Source organism: Lithobates pipiens, unplaced genomic scaffold (assembly GCF_037356315.1).
Source record: "Lithobates pipiens isolate NorthernLeopardFrog02 unplaced genomic scaffold, aLitPip1_a1.2 Scaffold_10, whole genome shotgun sequence".
NCBI lineage: Eukaryota > Metazoa > Chordata > Amphibia > Anura > Ranidae > Lithobates > Lithobates pipiens.
The window spans coordinates 63,977,345-63,999,334 of NW_027507686.1; the positions used below are offsets into that span (position 1 = coordinate 63,977,345).

General features: G+C 46.8%; 1 protein-coding gene across 1 annotated transcript in view; it reads left to right on the forward strand.

The window, feature by feature from the left end:
• Nucleotides 1-15,774, forward strand: part of LOC143931511 (phospholipase A and acyltransferase 2-like) — a 106,383-nt gene extending 90,609 nt beyond the window's left edge. The window contains exons 4-5 of the mRNA XM_077455761.1: nt 6,967-7,226; nt 15,016-15,774. Of these exons, the coding sequence (XP_077311887.1) occupies nt 6,967-7,226; nt 15,016-15,117 (362 nt within the window). The 3' untranslated portion in view covers nt 15,118-15,774. The remainder of the gene's footprint in view (nt 1-6,966; nt 7,227-15,015) is intronic.
• Nucleotides 15,775-21,990: the final 6,216 nt, after the last annotated feature.

Consider the following 21,990-nt stretch of genomic DNA (forward strand, 5'->3'; position numbering starts at 1 on the left):
ACCCCCCACAGTGCTGTCCACCCCCCACAGTGCTGTCCACCCCCCACAGTACTCTCCAGCCCCCCACAGTGCTCTCCAGCCACCCCCCCACAGTGCTCTCCACCCCCCCACAGTGCTCTCCAGCCCCTCCCCCACAGCGCTCTCCAGCCCCCACAGTGCTCTCCAGCCGCCCCCACAGTACTCTCCAGCCCGCCCCCACAGTGCTCTCCACCCCCCCACAGTGCTCTCCAGCCCCCACAGTGCTGTCCACCCCCCCCCCCCACAGTGCTCTCCAGCCCCCACAGTGCTCTCCAGCCCACCCAGCCACCCCCCCACAGTGCTCTCCAGCCACCCCCCCACAGTGCTCTCCACCCCCCCCCACAGTGCTCTCCAGCCCCCCCCACCATGCTGTCCACCCCCCACAGTGCTGTCCACCCCCCACAGTGCTCTCCAGCCCCCCACAGTGCTGTCTACCCCCTCCACAGTGCTCCCCCACCGCCACAGTGCTCTCCACCCGTTTTTTTCTGCACCCAGCACTCTCTGCCCCTGTGCTCTCAAACCCTGTTCTTTTTGGCTCCCCCTCCAGTGCTCTCTCAAGCTCCCCCCCAGCACTCTCCGCTCCCCACCCCTGTACTCTCCACTCCCCCCTGCATTTTGCCCCCACCCATGTGCTCTCCAACTCTGCCAGTCCTCTCCGCCCTCCATAGCGATCTCCAGTCCCCCGTGCTTTCCACCCCTGTTCTTTCTGGCCCCCACTGGTGCTCTCAAGCTCCCCCCATTTCTCTCCACTCCTCCCTGCTTTGTACCCCCCAGTGCTCTCCAGCCCTGTTTTTCTTCCCCCCAGTAGTCTCAAGCTCCCCCCAGTGTTCTTCACCACCCCACACTCTTAGCCCACCAGTGCTCTCAGCCTCCCATGCTCTCCACCCCTGTTCTTTTTGGCCCCCACCATTGCTCTCAAGTTCCCCCCCAGCACTCTCCGCTCCCCACCCCTGTACTCTCTACTCCCCCTGCATTTTGCCCCTACCCATATGCTCTCCAACCCCGCCAGTGCTCGCCAGTCCCCCGTGCTTTCCACGCCTGTTCTTTCTGCCCCCCACTGGTGCTCTCAAGCTCCCCCAATTGCTCTCCACTCCACCCTGCTCTTTGTACCCCCCAGTGCTCTCCAGCCCTGTTTTTTGGCCCCCCAGTACTCTCACGCTCCCCCCAGTGCTCTTCGCTACCCCACACTCTTAGCCCCCCCAGTACTCTCAGCCTTCCGTGCTCTCCACCCCTGTTCTTTTTGGCCCCCCCTATTGCTCTCAAGTCCCCCCCAGCACTCCCACCCCTGTGATCTCCACTCGCCCCTGCTCTTTGCCCCCACCCATGTGCTCTCCAACCCCACCAGTACTCTCTGCTCGCCCTTCTCTCCAGCTCCCACCCAGTGCTCTCCACTTCCCCAGGACCAGGGGACAGGCTGACTGGGGCTGAAAAATAAGGACAGCTGAAGGTGCAGGTGGCCAAGGACCACTCCATCTCAGCCCTTGTACACACGGTCGGATAATCTGTCGGAATGAGTCTTATCGGACCGTGTCGTCAGATAATCCGACTGTGTGTGGTATGCATCGGACTGATTCCATCCGAATCTCCGTCCGACCCAATTTTCCAACATGTTGGAAATATTTCCCGACCAACTGGGCCGGACGGACCTAATCCAATCATGTGTAGAGCATTTTGATCGGACCAAGTGCCACGCATGCTCAGATCAAATTCCTACATCAAAGCTATTGGCTACTAGCCTGAATGTAGTCCCATCGTAACGAAATTACGTCATCACGTTCTGAAAGATCTGATTTTTCGCCAACTTGGCCCAACCGTGTGTATGCAACAGTTTCGGACACAATCCGTCCGACTAAATCCGACTAAATCCGACGGGCAAAATCCGACGGATTTAGTTGGCAAAATCTCTGTGTGTATGTGGGCTCACAGCAAACAGATCCTCTGGAAGGAGCAGCGTCCCCATCCAAAACAAGAACAGGCTCTGGCTGCTGCTGGCCGTCATGGATATCCTGCTGACATGCAAGGTACTGTACCGAGCATCAACAGCACACCTTCCCACAGACAGGGACTGCAGACTGGGACATGCTGCACAGGAGAGGCTGACATGATGGGCACAGTGAGGCTGTAATGATGGGCCCAGTGAGGCTGAAATTATGGGCACAGTGGGGCTGCAATTATGGGCACAGTGAGGCTGCAATTATGGGCACAGTGAGGCTGCAATGGTGGGCACAGTGAGGCTGCATTTGATGGGCACAGTGAGGCTGCATTTGATGGGCACAGTGAGGCCGCATTTGATGGGCACAGTGAGCTCTTGTATCATGTCTGCAGTCTCTGACCATCTCCGGTATTATGTCTGCAGTCTCTGACCATCTCCTGTATCATGTCTGTAGTCTCTGAGGGAGTCTGGAGAGGAGTCAGGATGGGGGTCATGGGAGAAGTCAGACTTGTGTGGACTGTGAAGAGGAGACTATAGGATAAAACCAGAGCCAACCAAGCTGGAGCTGACTGACTGAGCCCTGCATGGTGCAACTGAGAGGTCGTCAGTGACAACACCACCAGGCCAGTCTGAAGGGGGGGTCACTGATGTAAGGGGGGAGTGAATACGATAATGGCACTGATATAAAGGGTTTCCCCCTTATATCAGTAACCCACCCCCCTTACCTTAGTGTATTCTTTCTGCAGAAGGTGGTCTCCCCCCCCCCATGTTCTGAGTTCCTGGGGTCACCCTTGATGATTGACCACTTTTAACTGGAATTTGCTTATATATATATATATATATATATAATACACTCTTCAAATGTGCTTTAAAATGTGTGGTTTTCCCTTTTATTAACATAAAATAATGATGTTATGCTGTTGCGCTGGTATAATAACGCTGTGGGGCTGGTATGAAATTTTTTCCAGGGCTGGATTTTATTCCCAGTCCAGCCCTGGTGGTACCCACCCTCCCACCCCCTTTTCAGGGCATTTCTCAAATTAATTTCTCTTCACAATATTAATTTAGAATCTAGGGTATGCCCCCTTATTTTGGTATACCGACCATCAGACCAGGGCACACTTCAGGTCTATTTCAAGTTTTAAGTCTTATCGTAAGTCTATTTGTTCATATCCGTATCGGCCATAGGGCTTCGACCATAAATATATACAGTGGGGCAAAATGATCACAAGAACAGAGAGCAAAAATCCCAGAACCACATGGGGGGACCCAGTGAATGACCTGCAGAGAGCTACCATCAGTAACACACTACACCACCAGGGACTAAGATCCTGCAGTGCCAGACATGTCCCCCTACTTAAGCCAATACATGTGAGGTTTGCTAGAGAGCATTTGGATGATCCAGAAGAGGATTGGGAGAATGTCATATGGTCAGAAGAAACCAAAGTAGAACTGTTCGGTAGAAATACAACTCGTCATGTTTGGAGGAGAGAGAATGCTGAGTTTCACCCAAAAAACACCATACCTACTGTGAAGCATGGGGGTGGCAACATCATGCTTTGGGGCTGTTTCTCTGCAAAGGGAATAGGACGACTGATCCGTGTACATGAAAGAATGAATGGGGCCATGTATCGTGAGATTTTGAGTGCAACCCTCCTCCCATCAGCAAGGGCAATGAAGATGAAACGTGGCTGGGTCTTTCAGCATGACAATGATCCCAAACACACCACCCTGGCAATGAAGGAGTGGCTTCGTAAGAAGCATTTCAAGGTCCTGGAGTGGCCTAGCCAGTCTCCAGATCTCAACCCCATAGAAAATCTTTGGAAGGAGTTGAAAGTCTGTTTTGCCCAACGACCAGGGGCGTACCAAGTGGGGGGCAGGGGGGGGGCTTTCCGCCCCAGGTGCCACACATTGAGGGGGGTGTAAGTGGCTGGGTGGCATTGCTATGGGGTTCACTCTGCACTCAGATACTGTCTGACAGAATCCTGAAGGGAATCCCTGGCTCTGGCTGCTCTGTTTTTTGTGAGTTTTTTGTGAGCTGGAACACCCCCAGCACTGCGGCCGAAATAGTATGGTCTAGTTTCTGTTTTCACCTGCTAGCTCCACCCATCACTGCTGAGCAGCCGAGCTGAATGTGTCATCATTCAGCGTGGGGGTGGTTGCTGTTACACACTGTGTCCACACCATCCAGAGTCTAAACCTCCCCAGCTGAAGCTGAGAGCCAAGGTGAGCTGGTGATAGGGGGTGTGTGAGCTGTGAGAAGACGCTGGAGGAGTGTGTCTGTCCTGCCATCCTTACTGTGGCACTGTGCTGCTCTGTCATAGAAGGGGGGTGGGGGGAGGGTTGCTGTGTCCACCACCGCCCAGGTATAGTGTAGCTGACCTAATGGGGGGGTTGCAGAATACAGGCATGTGCTATGTACAGGTTGCAGAATACAGGCATGTGCTATGTATAGGTTGCAGAATACAGGCATGTGCTGTGTACAGGTTGCAGGATGCAGGCGTGTGCTATGTACAGGTTGCAGGATGCAGGCGTGTGCTATGTACAGGTTGCAGGATGCAGGCGTGTGCTATGTACAGGTTGCAGAATACAGGCGTGTGCTATGTACAGGTTGCAGAATACAGGCGTGTGCTATGTACAGGTTGCAGAATACAGGCGTGTGCTATGTACAGGTTGCAGAATACAGGCGTGTGCTGTGTACAGGTTGCAGAATACAGGCGTGTGCTGTGTACAGGTTGCAGGATACAGGCGTGTGCTGTGTACAGGCGTGTGCTATGTACAGGTTGCAGGATGCAGGCATGTGCTGTGTACAGGTTGCAGAATCCAGGTGTGTGCTGGGTACAGGTTGCAGAATCCAAGCGGGTGCTGTATACAGGTTGCAGAATGCAGGTGTGTGCTGTATATTGCTGTGTGACCACCACCCACCTATAGTAGCTGAGCTGTGAGCTTACCTGGTAAGGGGGGGGGTGTTGCTGTGTTCACAAACCAGGTATAGAGTAGATGAGCTGATCTGATAAAGGGGGGGACTTATACCCACATCTTGCAGCCATCAGATCCATCCAGCAAGCAGCAAGTCACAGCAGCATCTTGCCATCTTCCCTGCGGCCATCAGATCCCATCCACGATCCAGCAAGCAACACGCCTTGTCAGCAGGTCAGTTCTGATCTGAATCAAATCATCAATGCCAATGATGCCATTGTCTGCTGTCCCCAAGGACAGATCTGATCCAGAGATCGCCATACAGTGGGATCTCTGGATCAGATCTGTCCCTGAGGACAGTAGATAATGCTAAGTATGGGCCATACTTTGTATTGTCAGCTCTCTCCCCTTCTCACTCTGATGTCTCCCTCATAGCAGCTCCAGTCCAGCTCTCCACTTTCCTGACCGCGGCACGCTCTGTCCAAAAATGTGGCATCTGCTCACACCTGAGTGACTGACACCTCTGTCCTGTCCCGTCTATTGTCACTGGCTACCATGGATGAACAGCATCGGCTGTTATTACAAGGAGCGGGAGGGGACATCCCCATCCCCCCACAGCTCCGCCCAGGTCTCCCATCCCACCCGCAGACCTGAGCCACCAGCCAGCTGGCCAGAGACCCGAACAAAGCCGAATTTGCCTTTGATCAGGTCTCCGATGTAGAAAACTGGAAGCGACAGCACAGTGTCACTTCCGGTTTACTCGGTAGCCAACAGCGCCATTTAAAAAAGAAAGCATAATTAAAAAACACTGATCTTGGCAGAGGAGGGTGTTTTTTTGTGGGTGTTTTTACAGTTGGGGGGGGGGGTGCCAGATATAGGATGGGTCCTGGGTGCCAAATGCTCTAGGTACGCCCCTGCCAACGACATCCCCAAAACATCACTGCTCTAGAGGAGATCTGTATGGAGGAATGGGCCAACATACCAGCCTTGTGAAGACTTACAGAAAACATTTGACCTCTGTCATTTCCAACAAAGTATTGAGATGAACTTTTTATATTGACAAAATACTTATTTTCCACCATGATTTGCAAATAAATTCTTTCAAAAATCAGACAATGTCTGGATTTGTTTCCACATTTTGTCTCTCATAGTTGAGGTATACCTATGATGACAATTACAGGCCTCTCTCATATTTTTAAGTGGGAGAACTTGCACAATTGGTGGCTGACTAAATACTTTTTTGCCCCACTGTATAGACAGGGAAAGATCACACAATGTTTGCATGGACAGATAGCTTTTTGTGTGTTTCAGCAACAAATTCAGTTGTTGTCTAGTTACTTTTTTAGTGTTTTCTTTTTTTTTTTTGTTTCATATTTAATTTATACTGATAGGTATGTTACAAAGGTATAGTAGGTATGTTACAGTTTTATTTTTGGCAGGCAGTTATTTATTGTAATATAACGTAGCTGGGTGCACCAAATCTTCAATCCCAATTGCCACAGCAACTCAAGTTAAGCAGTCACCTGTATTCATGATGTCAGGTGGGCCTAAAGAGAGAAGCAGCGGTTATGCATGCGCAGTGGGGGGGCATACACAACATGATTCACCCTTCGAAGTAAGGAGTGATGGACTACAGGCATCCAGGTTGGATCACTGGCCATAGCTTGCACAGTACACTCTCATTTTTATTTCATAATAAACCTGCCTGGTTTCTAAATTGTTGCATTTGTAAATTTCAATAGTCAATATAGAGGAATTATGGTGGCAAAAAAGCACTTATGATTTAACCAATAATTTTTTTGTGTATTCATGTTCCATATAACGGGGTGTCCTTTACCCACATGCTTTTTCCTAATAGATGTCCCTCTTTCCTATCTCAAAAAAATGGGAGGTATGAATATACTGTATATTCCTGTGGTAATCTAGCTTTTAGCATTTTTTTTTCTGAAATACTGTACCATAAGAGAGGTAAAAGTTAATTAGTCCTGCACTGCCCAAGATCAGATATACATATACTGCTGTAGGAACATAAGTGCTAAACTTACCATCTCTGTCTGATTCACCACTTATATATATACTTTATCCATTCTACTCAGATCCACAGGGTTTGTCCCTCTTATTTTCTGTTGTTAGAGCAACAGCTGTGGTGAGAAGGGACTATTTGGAGTCTGTCGCCCGCGGATGTGACTATAAAGTGAATAACAAGTATGACAGCAAATGCTCACCTTATCCAGCTATAAAAATTGTCAACGCAGCATTGGAAGAAGTAGGGAAGACAAAGAACTATAGCGTCACTAGTGCCAACTGTGAGCACTTTGCAAGTTATCTGAGATATGGCGAACAATTCAGTGATCAGGTACTGTATGAATCACCGACAACTATACATTACTATGATGTGTAAAGCCCTCAGCAGAGCTGCATTCCATTGGGCTCTTTAGTCCATTTTTATGATGCTATCATATGGCAACAGAATTGTGTAATTGCACAATTCCTGAAACCCTCTATAAGTATATGAATATTACAATTAAATGAAAACATGCTTGAACTGTGGTAAGATAATGAAAAAAATCATGCTGTCCAGCTACCAGCTTACCCATATCAGGCCAGGTACTCTAGCCATATAGGGGAAGCCCCTATTGAAACAGGAATATAAATTATTTGATTTATTTCAGGTACTTATATAGCGCTGTCAATTTATGCAGCACTTTACATATAGATTGTACATTCACATCGGCCCCTGTCCTCAAGGAGCTTACAATCTAAGGTCCCTAACTCACATTTATACGTATACATGTAGCCAAGTCCCAGGCCTCTCCAGACTTAATGGTGACTTCCAGAAATAGGGACAGTTGGCTCTCCCAGCAGGCCAAGGGAACCAAGAATATCCCTGCCCATTGGCTGAGATACCCCATCTATTCCTAATGTGTTCTTGCAATGCCCTTGTCTTAGGCCCCATGTACACGGGACGCTTTTACAACCTCTCCTGAACGATTTAACTTGACAGATAGTAACCCACGTTTCAAACGTCCATTTTTCCGCGTTTACCTGCCGTGTTTAGCAGAGTTTTGCCTCTTTTCGGTTTAAAAGCGTTTCTAAAAAATATATATTTTCTTTTTTTTTCTTTTTATTTTTTAAATGGGCAAAAACGAAAAACGCCTATAAACGAAAGAGGCTAAATGCGGGTTGCCACGTTTAGAAGCATTTAGCGTCGGAAACATCAGAAACTTCTGCGTCTGAACCCATTTTTTTGCTTTAGAAGAAACGCTGTTAAACGCAACTGCCTAAGAATGACAATAAACGATACTGTGTACATGGCCACATAATAACACTGAATGAGTTCAGGGGCAGTTGAAAAAAGCGTCCAACTGCCTCTGTTTAGCAGCATCCCGTGTACATGGGGCTTAATCTAATGCCACCAGATACCCTGCCATCTAGTGACAGAAGAGAGAAGTGCAGCAATTCCAGAATTACGGTGGAATCAATTGGTCTCCTATCAATTGGCCAAGGCAACTATACCTGGCAGGTAAATTTACTAGCAACCCTGCCTAAACATCAGAGTGCTACATCCATAGTAGGGCTAATTTAGACAAGACCCAATTAACCTACCAGCATGTCTTTGGAATGTGGGAGAAAACCGAGTACTCGGAGGAAACCCACGCAGGCACAGAGAGAACATGCAAACTTCAGGCAGGTAGTGTCGTGGTTGAGAACCAGCGACCTTTTTAGTACTAGGCAAAAGTGAATCAGTAGGTATAGTTTTAGCAATCCTTTTAATAATTCATTAGAAGCACTACAATATGAAGGGAAACTGTAATGGTTTGGGTCAATTTTATTTTTTTTGGTTTTTAAATTTGTATATTGTAAACGGGTGTCTATAATTGTTTTTACTATTTGCTCTAAAGTATTTATTTTACAAAATAAATTAAATTTGGAATGTATTCATGACACCAGTGTTACAGTACACAATAGATTTTTAACTAATTAAGGACCGGACCATTTTGCTGGCTTAAGACCTGACCACTTTTTGCGATTCGACACTGCGTCGCTTTAACTGACAATTGCGCAGTCGTGCAATGTGGCTCCCAAACAAAATTGACGTCCTTTTTTTCCCACAAATAGAGATTTCTTTTGGTGGTATATGATCACCCCTGCGGTTTTTATTTTTTGCGCTATAAACAAAAATAGAGCGACAATTTTGAAAAAAACACATTATTTTTTACTTTTTGTTATAATAAATATCCCCCCCAAAAAAAAAAAAATATATATATATATATATATATATATATATATATATATATATATATATATATAAACATTTCCCTCAGTTTAGGCCGATACGTATTCTTTTATATATTTTTGGTAAAAAAAAAAAAATCACAATAAGCAATTATTGATTGGTTTGCGCAAAAGTTATAGCGTTTACAAAATAGGGGATAGTTTTATGGCATTTTTATTAATAATTTTTTTTTTTACTAGTAATGGCGGCGATCAGCGATTTTTATTGTGACTGTGACATTATGGCAGACACATCGGACATTTTTGACACATTTTTGGGACCATTGTCATTTATACAGAAATCACTGCTATACAAATGCAGTGATTCCTGTGTAAATGACACTGGCAGTGAAGGGGTTAACCAGTGGGTGGCAGTGTAGGGGTTAAGTGTTCCTAGGGGCGTGTTACTAACTGTTGGGGGCTGGGCTTTCTTTTAGTGAACACTGATCTCTGCTACAATCACATGGAGCAGAGATCAGCGTTTACAACAGCATCTCCTAGTTCAGCCGCCCGTGAGACAATTGCGGGTATGCCCGCGGCGATCGAGCCCATGGGATCCGAGCGGCAAATGGCAGGGCGGCAAATTTAAAGGGACGCACCGGTATGCCCATTTGCCTGCCCGAACCATTCTGCCGACGTACATCGGCGTGCGCCGGTCGGGAAGTGGTTAAAGTAGGTATTTGTTTTCGTACTGTCTCTTTCTAAATGAAAGTTTATACTATTCTGTACAGAGTAGGTGGAGAAGGGAAGGGAAGGGAGGTGGGATGAAACACTTACATGACCATGGGGTCGATTCACTAAAAGTTAAATAACGGCCAGAAAAATGCGGTAAAATATTGCATGCAGTAAATCAGTTGTGAAAGTTCAAATCACTAAGAATTTACAGTTAAATACCAAATGCGGTATTTGTTCTATTTAGCAGTAATTACCGCATTATTTAATGTGAGAATTTCCCGCACTGGCCAGGATTTGTTAAAAAAACAGCCTGGGGGTCAGGGACCCCCGGGTTGTTTGTTGACAATGCTGCTAAGCAGCGTCCTTAACAACCAATGACTCATCAGCTGTTGGCAGGCTTCCCCACTCACAGCTGATTGTAAAAAAAAAAAAAGCCGGCAATTAAAAACTATGAAAAAATAACAGTGTGGGGTCCCCCTCCCAGTCCATACCAGGCCCTTTGGGTCTGGTATGGATTTTAAGGGGGACCCCACATCAAAATGAAAAGAAACGGCATGGACCCCCCCTAAAATTCATACCAGACCCTTATCAGGAAAACCATACCAGACCACATGTCCTCAACATGGGGGAGTGGGTGCTTTGGGGCAGGGGGGGCTTTATGCCCCCCCACCCCAAAGCACCTTGTCCCCATGTTGATGGACAAGGGCCTCTTTCCATTAACCAAAAAAAAGTGTAGTGTAACAGAACACAAGAGACGGTTTTTGACAAGTCCTTTATTAAAAATCGTGTCTTCTTCCTCCGGTGTTTCTTCTGCCTCTGGTGGTTTCTTCTTCCTCCCCTGTCTTCTTCTTCCGGTAGTTTCTTCTCCATCCTCCCTCTCTGATGATGTCTTCTTCGTCCACCACCGCTGCCTGCTAAACGTCCTTCTTCCGATGCTGACTGCCTCCACTGTTGGCTCCCACTGTCTGACACTTTCTGCTTAAATAGCCATGGGGCATGGCCTTCCGGTGATGTCACAAGGGCAGGGGTTTCTGGGTGACGTCATTGGATGGAAGAAGACAGTGGCAATGAAGGACAAAGAAGACATCACCGGAGAGAGAAGAAGGAGAAGAAACACCAGAGTGAGAAGACAGTGGAGGAAGAAGAAACCATGGGAGGGAGAAGAAACACCAGAGGAAGAAGACAATTTTTAATAAAGGAAATTCCATTGTGAAATTTGGATGTGGCACACAACAAAGCGCTATACTTGCCATTCGCTTCTCTTTTCCACAATTTTTAATAAAGGACATGTCAAAAACCATTTCTTGTGTTTTGTTACACTACACTTTTGGTTAATGGGTAGGATCAGGGCTGGACTGGGACAAAAATTTGGCCCTGAACTTCATCCAGATCGGCCCACTTTACTCCAAACACCTGGTGTTGGCACTTCAATCATTATGGCATCATGGTTGATACGGTGTCAGGATGATTGAAGCGCATTATTTCTATTATTACATTGTAATATAACATGAAATAGTTCAACTCACCATAATGCAGAATCAGTGGGAGCTCTGAGTGTGTCACCTGCCACATCACTTGTCACATCGCCTGCCACCAGATGCTGCATGTCACTTGTCACATCGCCTGCCACCAGATGCCGCATGTCACTTGCCACATAGCCTGCCACCAGATGCAGAACGTCACTTGCCATGTCACTTGTCAGCAGAGGCAGCTTGTCACTTGCCACGTTGCCTGCCACCAGATGCTGTATGTCACTTGCCACGTTGCCTGCCACCAGGTGACGCATGTCACTTGCCACCATCGCCTGCAACCAGATGCCGCATGTCAATTGCCCTGTCGCCTGTCACTGTCATGTCACTTGTCACCAAATGCAGTGCTACTACAGGACTTGGTGTGTACCTCCAACCCAGCTCTGTACCCCCCCCAAAACACAACGTGACAGGGGAGGAGAGAGAGATACACAGCGCCAAATGTAGTATTAAAGCAACTTGTATTCCACTTAAAGAACGTCGTTACTGACACAGTTAGTAGGGTGAAAGGCATTGAGACACTGTGCAAGAGTCCAGGCTTGTAATCGATCTGAATGAGGAGCCATCACCGGGAACCGATCGGGTCAGTAGATGCAGAGCATTGGTGTGTACTACTACTTCCTGGTAGCGGTGGAACGCATGATGGGGCGGACGTGATGTCATTAGCCGTAAATTATGCAAGATGTGTGCGGCGATGCATCCTTCAGGCCATCATTCCTCCACCACCAGGAAGTAGTAGTACACACCGATGCTCTATCTATTGGCCCGATCGATTCCAGGTGGCGGCTCCTAATTTAGATCGAATGACAAACCTGGACTCTTGCACAGTGTCTCAATGCCTTTCACCCTACTAACTTTGTCAGTAACATTCTTTAAGTGGAATAAAAGTTGTTTTAATGCTACATTTGGGGCTGTGTATCTCTCTCTCCTCCCCTGTCTCTGAAACTGGCCCACTGAGCCATCGGCCCACCGGGAAACTCCCGGTAGTCCCGATGGCCAGTACATGCCTGGGTACGATGTACCCCATACTCATTCACATGGGGGGCCTGGGATCTGAGGGTCCCTTTGTTAAAGGGGGCTTCAGCCCAGGGTTATTGGGAAGAGGCCCTTGTCCCCATCAGCATGGGGAAAGGTGCTTTGGGGTGGGGGCAGAGACCCCCTGCCCCAAAGCACCCACCCCCCATGTTGAGGGCATGTGGTCTAATATGGTTCAGGAGGGGTGCTTGCTGGTCCCCTCCTTTCCTGACCTGCTGGGCTGCATGCTCGGATAAGGGTCTGGTATGTATTTTGGAGGAGCGCCATTTTTTTTACATTTTGGTGTGGAGTGGGGACACAAAGGGCCTGGTATGGACTGGAGCGGGACCCCACGCCGTTATTTTTTATTAGCTGGCTTTTTTTGAGCACTGACAGCTGATGAGTCATCAATTGTTAAGAACGTGGAGGCCGGCTTCCTGACCCTCTCCTTAGCAACCAGCTATTTATCAAGAAACAGCCAGGGGGGTCCCCCGGCCCCCCCCCCCTGCTGTTTTTTGACAAATACCGCCAGCTAAACCCTGGTGGTAATGATCGCATGCTTTTTAATGCTCTGGTACATTTGTGAATTGGACTCAAGAGCCTTTTATGTGGTATTTACTGGCACATTTCTTATTTTTGCGAATTGGACTTACTTTACTGTATGTGATAATTAATGTAAATGAGTAACCTAAAACCCTTATTGCATGTGGGAAAGCTTTGTGAATTAACCCCAAGTTAGTTATTTAGTGATCTCTTGCAGCAAAGGTAATATTATTCTGATTAACAAAGCTTAAAGTGTTACTAAACCCCAAGACCCTGCATTCACTATATCTGGTCTCCCACAGTACACAGAACATGGAAATGCAATTATTTTAGTAAATATAAACTGCTAAATACATTTTCTCATCATCAGTAGGGATGAGTCGAACACCCCCCGGGTTTGGTTCGCACCAGGACATGCGAATAGACAAAAAATGTGTGCGAACATGTGAACACCGTTAAAGTCTAAGGGACACGAACATGAAAAATCAAAAGTGTTCATTTTAAAGGCTAATATGGAAGTTATTGCCATAAAAAGTGTATGGGGACTCGGGTACTGCCCCAGGGGACATGTATCAATGCAAAAAAAGTTTTTAAAACAGACTTTTTTTTAGGAGCATTGATTTTAATAATGCTTAAAGTGAAACAATAAAAATGAAATATTCCGTTAAATATTGTGCCAGGGGGTCCCCTTAGTCTGCCTGTAAAGTAGCGCATCTTTCCCATGTTTATAACAGTATCGCAGCAAAATGAAATTTCTAACGGAAAAAAATGTAATCTAAAATTGCTTGTGGCTGTAATGTATTGCCGGATCCCAGGAATATAAAAAGAAATCATTGAGAAAAAAAATGCCGTGTGTCCCCCCCCCAGTCAATACCATGCCCTTCAGGTCTGGTATGGATTTTGAGGGAAACCCCACACCAAAATGTAAAAAAATGCCATTTTGGTCCCCCCTAAAATCCATACCAGACCCTTATTTGAGCATGCAACCTGGCAGGCCGCAGGAAAAGAGGGGGGCGAGAGAGTGCTCCCTCCTCCTGAACCATACCAGGCCACATGCCCTTAACATGGGGAGGGTGCTTTGGGGTCCCCCCAAAGCACCTTGTCCCCATGTTGATGGGGACAAGGGCCTCATCCCCACAGCCCTTGCCTGGTGGTTGTGGGGGTCTGCGAGCAGGGGGCGTATCGGAATCTGGAAGCCCACTTAAACGGTCCCCACAAAAAAACGTAAAAACTCTGCCTCAATTGGGAGGCGTCCTGCTGACTTTTACCTTTGGCAGCTGTTATATAGGCAAGGGCGGGCCACCCGATGATGTAAATGGATGACCCACCCCCCCTGACCTCACATGATGTCACATCTCAAGTGTGAACCCAGCCTTAGGCTTTTAGTTTTGGATACAGTGGAGAGCCTTTGTCAAATTGTTATTGATGTCTGTGACATATTCTCATCACTTCTTTCTATTTGATGGGTGTCAGTAAGAAAGACGGGAGGGGAAAATGTTCCCACTGAGTACACTGACCACAATTAAAACAAAGTTTTAACAGGGTGAGAATGGTTTAGAACCTCTGTAACGTTTTGATAACTTGTGTCATCATTCTGGATATTTCCCCTTACTTCCTATCCAGGTAATGGGTGCCAGAAAGAACAGGAAGTGAGGGAATATCCCCCTTATGGGGTCACATATAGCAATAAAAACCTGCCAAAAAATCCTGCCCACATCTTCATCACACCGAATAAGGGGTACAATGCCAACAGAGACACCATGTGAAAATACAAACAAAAACAATTAGTACTCCAAAAGTAGATGATCTCAAAATTTCTACTTCGTAGCAAAACATAGTTTATGCAGTCAAAACTGCGCATGTTCTCTTTTTTTTTCTGCATGAGTTATGTTTTGTTACTAAGATCTCATTAACATTTTGAGATCTACTACTTTTGGAGTGCTGCCTGTTTCTCTTTATAGTTATAAGAATAGTCCCGTTTAATCCAAAACAACAAAAATGTCTGGAGTTGGGCTTTTATGTTTTTATAGAATCACAATAAGACATACTGTAGATCCTTCTGTAATCATATAGAGGATTTACAAAGCCTTTATGTTGCTGTTCTTACAGGTGGATAACGCAAAGAAGTATGCAGCTGGAGGTACAGGTATCCTTGCTGCAATTATTGCATTCTTTACAATAATCAGGAGAAGTAATCGTCAGAAGCAGTGAGAAACCCAGGAACCTTAAGGGCTCATTCACACATATTGTGGTGACTGGTGTTTGTCCGCACTAGATCCATACCAGTCACTGCTAGGCCACATAAAAACAATTATTTTCCTTGTGCCCCATTCGCACGGCAACACAGCCTGGAGATGCAGCGCAGTGAGCTGCTGTAAAATGCAGACATGTAGCACTTTACAACAGTGCACTGGAAGGAAGTGCATGTCACCACACAGACCGCGGAGACATGAATGAGGTGTCACTTTTTTCACTTCAAATAAAGTATAAAAAAAAAAGAAGAAAAAAAGCAAAAACAGTGTGATGTGCTAAATTGTGCCGCACACTGCCTCCTTACTGTGGCTCACTGCACCTGAAAACGAACAGCTGCCTGCATGCTAAACCAGAGCAGTGTGAATGAGCCCAAATTCCCAGAAGTCTCTCTATAACCAGGCAACAATGAGCGTCTGCAAAACAATATTAGTCATGCTGTGCTTAAAGGACAAGTGAAATCATTAATAAAAGAATATGTTTCACCAACAATTTATATTCCTTATATATGCTTGCTGTACCATGTACTTGTATGAAAATGTATCCTGCTTTCTTTGTATTGCTTCCCCTGTGTTCGTGCCAGTACCTCTGCTTTCCTATTAAAAGGCATGAGAGCAACGCATGGTCAGTTTTCTATCTCTGCTCACCTCCAATGATCAGACTTGTGCCCCTCCCTTGCACAGCCATTCATTGTGAAGACCAGTGTCCTGATGTTTCTCCTCCCTCAGCTCTCTGAGCTCCTTATGCAGTTGAGAACAGAGGAAATGTGATCACTTATAAAGAAGGGAAAAATTGAATTATAATGTTGTTTTTTTATATGTATACACAAATGTTTTACCTTTTATTTCTATTGTAATCTCAACGGGTTGTTTTCTAAGGTGCGGGTTCACATATACTTTGAATTGCTAAAGCTCTACAGAAAATACTAAAACTTTGCTGTACTCAAAAAAAGTTTAGTTCAATCAAGCTTAGATTTGAAGTGGTTGTAAACCCTTACAACACACTTTGACCTACAGGTAAGCCTAGATTAAGGCTTACCTGTAGGTCCAAGAAATATCTCCTAAACCTACACGGTTTAGGAGATACAGTGGTGTGAAAAAGTGTTTGCCCCCTTCCTCATTTCCTGTTCCTTTGCATGTTTGTCACACTTAAGTGTTTCGGAACATCAAACCAATTTAAACAATAGTCAAGGACAACACAAGTAAACACAAAATGCAATTTGTAAATGAAGGTGTTTATTATTAAAGGTGAAAAAAAATCCAAACCATCATGGCCCTGTGTGAAAAAGTGATTGCCCCCCTTGTTAAAACATACTATAACTGTGGTTGTCCACACCTGAGTTAAATTTCTCTAGCCACACCCAGGCCTGATTATTGCCACACGTGTTCACAATCAAGGCATCACTTAAATAGGAGCTGCTTGACACAGTAAGGTCCACCAGAAGATCCTTAAAAGCTACACATCATGCCGAGACCCAAAGAAATTCAGGAACAATTGAGAAAGAAAGTAATTGAGATCTATCAGTCTGGAAAGGGTTATAAAGCCATTTCCAAAGCTTTGGGAATCCAGCGAACCACAGTGAGAGCCATTATCCACAAATGGCGAAGACATGGAACAGTGGTGAACCTTCCCAGGAGTGGCCGGCCGCCCCAAATTACCCCAAGAGCGCAGCGACGACTCATCCAAGAGGTCACAAAAGACCCCACAACAACGTCCAAGGAACTGCAGGCCTCACTTGCCTCAGTTAAGGTCAGCGTTCATGCCTCCACCATCAGGAAAAGACTGGGCAAAAATGGCCTGCATGGCAGAGTTCCAAGGAGAAAACCACTGCTGAGCAAAAAGAACATCAAAGCTCGTCTCAATTTCTCCACAACACATCTTGATGATCCCCAAGACTTTTGGGACAACATTCTGTGGACCGATGAGACAAAAGTGGAACTCTTTGGAAGGTGTGTGTCCAAGTATATCTGGCGTAGAAGGAACACTGCATTTCATAAAAAGAACATTATACCAACAGTAAAATATGGTGGTGGTAGTGTGATGGTCTGGGGCTGTTTTGCTGCTTCAGGACCTGGAAGACTTGCCATGATAAAAGGAACTATGAATTCTGCTGTCTACCAAGAGATCCTGAACGAGAATGTCCGACCATCTGTTCGTGTACTCAAGCTGAAACGAACTTGGGTTCTGCAGCAGGACAATGATCCTAAACACACCAGCAAGTCCACCACCGAATGGCTGAAGAAAAACAAAATGAAGACTTTGGAGTGGCCTAGCCAAAGTCCTGACCTGAATCCTATTAAGATGTTGTGGTATGACCTTAAAAAGGCCGTTCATGCTCGAAAACCCTCTAATGTAACTGAATTAGGACAATTCTGCAAAGATGAGTGGGCCAAAATTCCTCCAGGACGCTGTAAAAGCCTCATTGCACGTAATCGCAAACGCTTGGTTACAGTTGTTGCTGCTAAGGGTGGCCCAACCAGTTATTAGGTTTAGGGGGCAATCACTTTTTCACACAGGGCCATGATGGTTTGGATTTTTTTTCACCTTTAATAATAAACACCTTCATTTACAAATTGCATTTTGTGTTTACTTGTGTTGTCCTTGACTATTGTTTAAATTGGTTTGATGCTCCGAAACACTTAAGTGTGACAAACATGCAAAGGAACAGGAAATGAGGAAGGGGGCAAACACTTTTTCACACCACTGTATTTGCCGAAACACAGGCACCACAGCGGCGCGCAGGCGCACTGAGCGCGGCACCGTCAACGGCGAATATGCCGCGCGTGGTGGCTCTCGTGCGCATGCGCAGTGCCGAATGACAGCGGCGGAGCAGCGAGACCCACCGAGAAGATGGATGCGCCAGACTAAAGGGGACAGCGGTGACATCGCGATGCATAGTAGCCCATTATGCTTTACCTTTGCAGGGAATGAAAGAGGAAGTAAACTCATCAGGGTTTACTTCCTCTTTAAGGTCACCATACACCTTAGGCCGCGTACACACGCGCGGACTGTTCGCCCAACTTTGTCCGTCCAACAGTTTCGGCAAACAGTCCGCTCAAACTTAGCATGGACGGACATGGCCACACACGACGGACGAACAGTTTGCTGAAACCGTGCGCGATGACGTGAACGGCACGTACGACGGGACGAAAAATACGACGTCCTATACATTGCAATGCAACCTTCCGACGTGGAAATCCTTTCTGAGCATGCGCGAGACTTAGTTGGCCGAACAAGCCTACACACGAGCGAACAGTCCGCTGAAACCTTGTTTCAGCGGACAGTTTTTCGGAATTTCCGTAAGACCTTGTTCGTCCAACTGTCCGCTGAAACTGTCCGCTGAAGCCCCACACACGAGCGGACTGTCCGCCCAAACACTGTTCAGCGGACAAGGTTGGGCGAACAGTCCGCGCGTGTGTACGCGGCCTTACAATCTGACCATACAACCTTGGTACAATTAACTTTAGATCTTATTAATATTTAGCAATATATTTTGAAAAATATTGGCTAAATCATTTAGGGAGTGTGGCTTGTGATGTGCACGGTAAAATGAAAGCTGAGTAGATATAGTAAGTTGTACAGTTCACTTAGAGAACGGAAATATATGCTGTGAATGACTTAAAGCAGAGTTCCACACAATTTTTGAAGTTCAGCCCCCACGTTGCTGATCACAGTGCCAGTAATGTTCAGAATGTTGTTGTTTTTTTGTTTTTTTTAAAGCACATTTCCTTTTTTTCCCCAATAAACATGTCCACTTCCACTGTACATCGCTGCAGTGAGGCACGTCATATCGAACTGCCTGTTGGCTCCTGGGATATAAGTGTCATCAATCCCAGGAGTCAATGGGCAGCCTCCGCTTCTAACATTGTGGTATTTGCACGCACTGCGCATGCGCGAGGTCAGGAGGTGCATCATAACCCGGAAGGAGCTACGGGCGTGCTTCAGATGTCCACACTGAAGATGGGAGCGCACTTGCTACAGAGGTGACAGTGAGTACATTGCTTAACAATATAACAAAAAAGCCTACATTTAATACATAAGCCAGAATGTATTCTATAAGCTGCGATCATCGCAAGGGTTTTTTTTAGGGGAAAAATGGCTGGAACTCTGCTTTAAAGGGATTGTAAAGTCTCAAGGTTTTATACCTTAATGTATTCTATGCATTAAGGTGAAAAACCTTCTGTGGTGCAGCTGCCCCCCAAAGCCTCCCTTTTACTTACCTGAACTTGATCTTTCTAGCAAAGAGAATGAGCTTAGCAGCTCTAGCTAGTGTCTCGGGTCCTCATTGGATAGATTAATAGCAGCAGGAGCCATTGGCTCCCGCTGCTGTCAATCAAATCCAGTGACACGGGAGCCGGGGGCGGGGCCGAATCCTGCTGGCTGTGTCAATGGAGCGCCGCCGGGGGACCCCAGAAGAGGAAGATTGGGGCTGCTCTGTGCAAAACCTTTGCACAGAGGAGGTAAGTATAACATGTTTGTTATTTAAAAAACCAAAACAAAAAAAAAAACGAACCTTTACAATCACCTTAAGTGCACCCTTTCAAATAAATAAGCGCACAAAAGGACTGTTTATCCCATGGTGCCTGTGCCAGTAGTTTCTGTTCTAACTCCTCTCAGCACTAGGGATGAGTCGAACAACCCCCGTTTGGTTCGCGCCAGAACATGCGAACAGGCAAAAAAACATGCGAACACCGTTAAAATCCATGGGACACGAACATGAATAATCAAAAGTCCTAATTTTAAAGGCTTATATGCATGGTATTGTCATAAAAAATGTTTGGGGACCTGGGTCCTGCCCCAGGGGAAATGTATCAATGCAAAAAAAAAGTTTTAAAAACTGCATTTTTTTCGGGAGCAGTGATTTTAATAATGCTTAAAGTGAAACAATAAAAGTGTAATATTCCTTTAAATTTCGTACCTGGGGGTGTCTATAGTATGCCTGTAAAGAGGCGCATATTTCCCGTGTTTAGAATAGTCTGACAGCAAAATTACATTTCTAAAGGAAAAAAAGTAATTTAAAACTACTCGCGGCTACAATGAATTGTCAGTCCGTAATACATATAAAAGTCCATTGATAAAACCGGCATAGGGATTTCCCCACAGGGGAACCCCAAACCAAAATGTAAAAAAAAAAAAAAACGTGTGGGGGTCCCCTTAATTGCTTAACCACTTCAAAACCCGGCCATAGTCCTATGATGTCCACAGATGGGATCTCCCATCCTGGGTGGACGTCATATGATGGCCTCTGTATTTCGCAGCTCCTGCGGGCCCCCGGGGGCCCGCAGCGCGGCGATCGTGGATGGGGCGTGTCCCTCGGACACAGCCCATCCCCGATCTGTGGGATTCTCCTCCCCATCCACCCCCCGATACATGTGACCGGCTGTGTCCAATCACAGCCGGTCACATGTACTGTACAGTCACAGTGCTCGTGCACGCGCCTAGGGAGCGTGCAGAGCGCCGATCGGGGATGCGGCTTGTCACCCTGACACAGCCCAACCCCGATCACAGTAAAGAGCCAATGAAATTGGCTCTTTACCACGTGACCGGCTGTGTCCAATCACAGCCAGTCACAGAATGTAAACAAACCGCGATAACGAGATGTTACCGGGTTCTCCTCCTCACACACTGATCGCGTGTGCGGAGGAGATTGCGGTAACATCTCGTTACTGCCCAGTATACACACCAATCACACTGATTACCCCCCCCCCAATAAAGAGGACCTGTCATCACCCATCAAAGTACCTGTCATCAACCATCACAGCCCATCTGAGTACCCGAGTACCTGTCAGCCCATCTGAGTACCTGTCAGCCCATCTGAGTACCTGTCAGCCCATCTGAGTACCCGAGTACCTGAGTACCTGTCAGCCCATCTGAGTACCCGAGTACCTGTCCCAGCCCATCTGAGTACCCGAGTACCTGTCCCAGCCCATCTGAGTACCCGAGTACCTGTCCCAGCTCATCTGAGTACCTGAGTACCTGTCAGCCCATCTGAGTACCCGAGTACCTGAGTACCTGTCAGCCCATCTGAGTACCCGAGTACCTGTCACAGTCCATCTGAGTATCCGAGTACATGAGCACCTGTCAGCCCATCTGAGTACCTGTCCCAGTCCATCTGAGTACCCGAGTACCTGAGTACCTGTCCCAGCCCATCTGAGTACCGGAGTACCTGTCAGCCCATCTGAGTACCTGTCAGCCCATCTGAGTACCCGAGTACCTGTCAGCCCATCTGAGTACCCGAGTACCTGTCCCAGCCCATCTGAGTACCCGAGTACCTGTCCCAGCCCATCTGAGTACCCGAGTACCTGTCCCAGCCCATCTGAGTACCCGAGTACCTGTCCCAGCCCATCTGAGTACCCGAGTACCTGTCCCAGCTCATCTGAGTACCTGAGTACCTGTCAGCCCATCTGAGTACCTGAGTACCTGTCAGCCCATCTGAGTACCCGAGTACCTGTCACAGTCCATCTGAGTATCCGAGTACATGAGCACCTGTCAGCCCATCTGAGTACCTGTCCCAGTCCATCTGAGTACCCGAGTACCTGAGTACCTGTCCCAGCCCATCTGAGTACCTGAGTACCTGTCACAACCCATCCGAGTACCTGTCACAGTCCATCTGAGTACCCGAGTACCTGTCACAGTCCATCTGAGTACCCGAGTACCTGTCCCAGCCCATCTGAGTACCCGAGTACCTGTCCCAGCCCATCTGAGTACCCGAGTACCTGTCCCAGCCCATCTGAGTACCCGAGTACCTGTCCCAGCCCATCTCATTTTCTTTCCACGTTTTCCGAAGACTTGTGGAAAACAATTAACTGTTCAAAAGACTCATTATGCCTCATA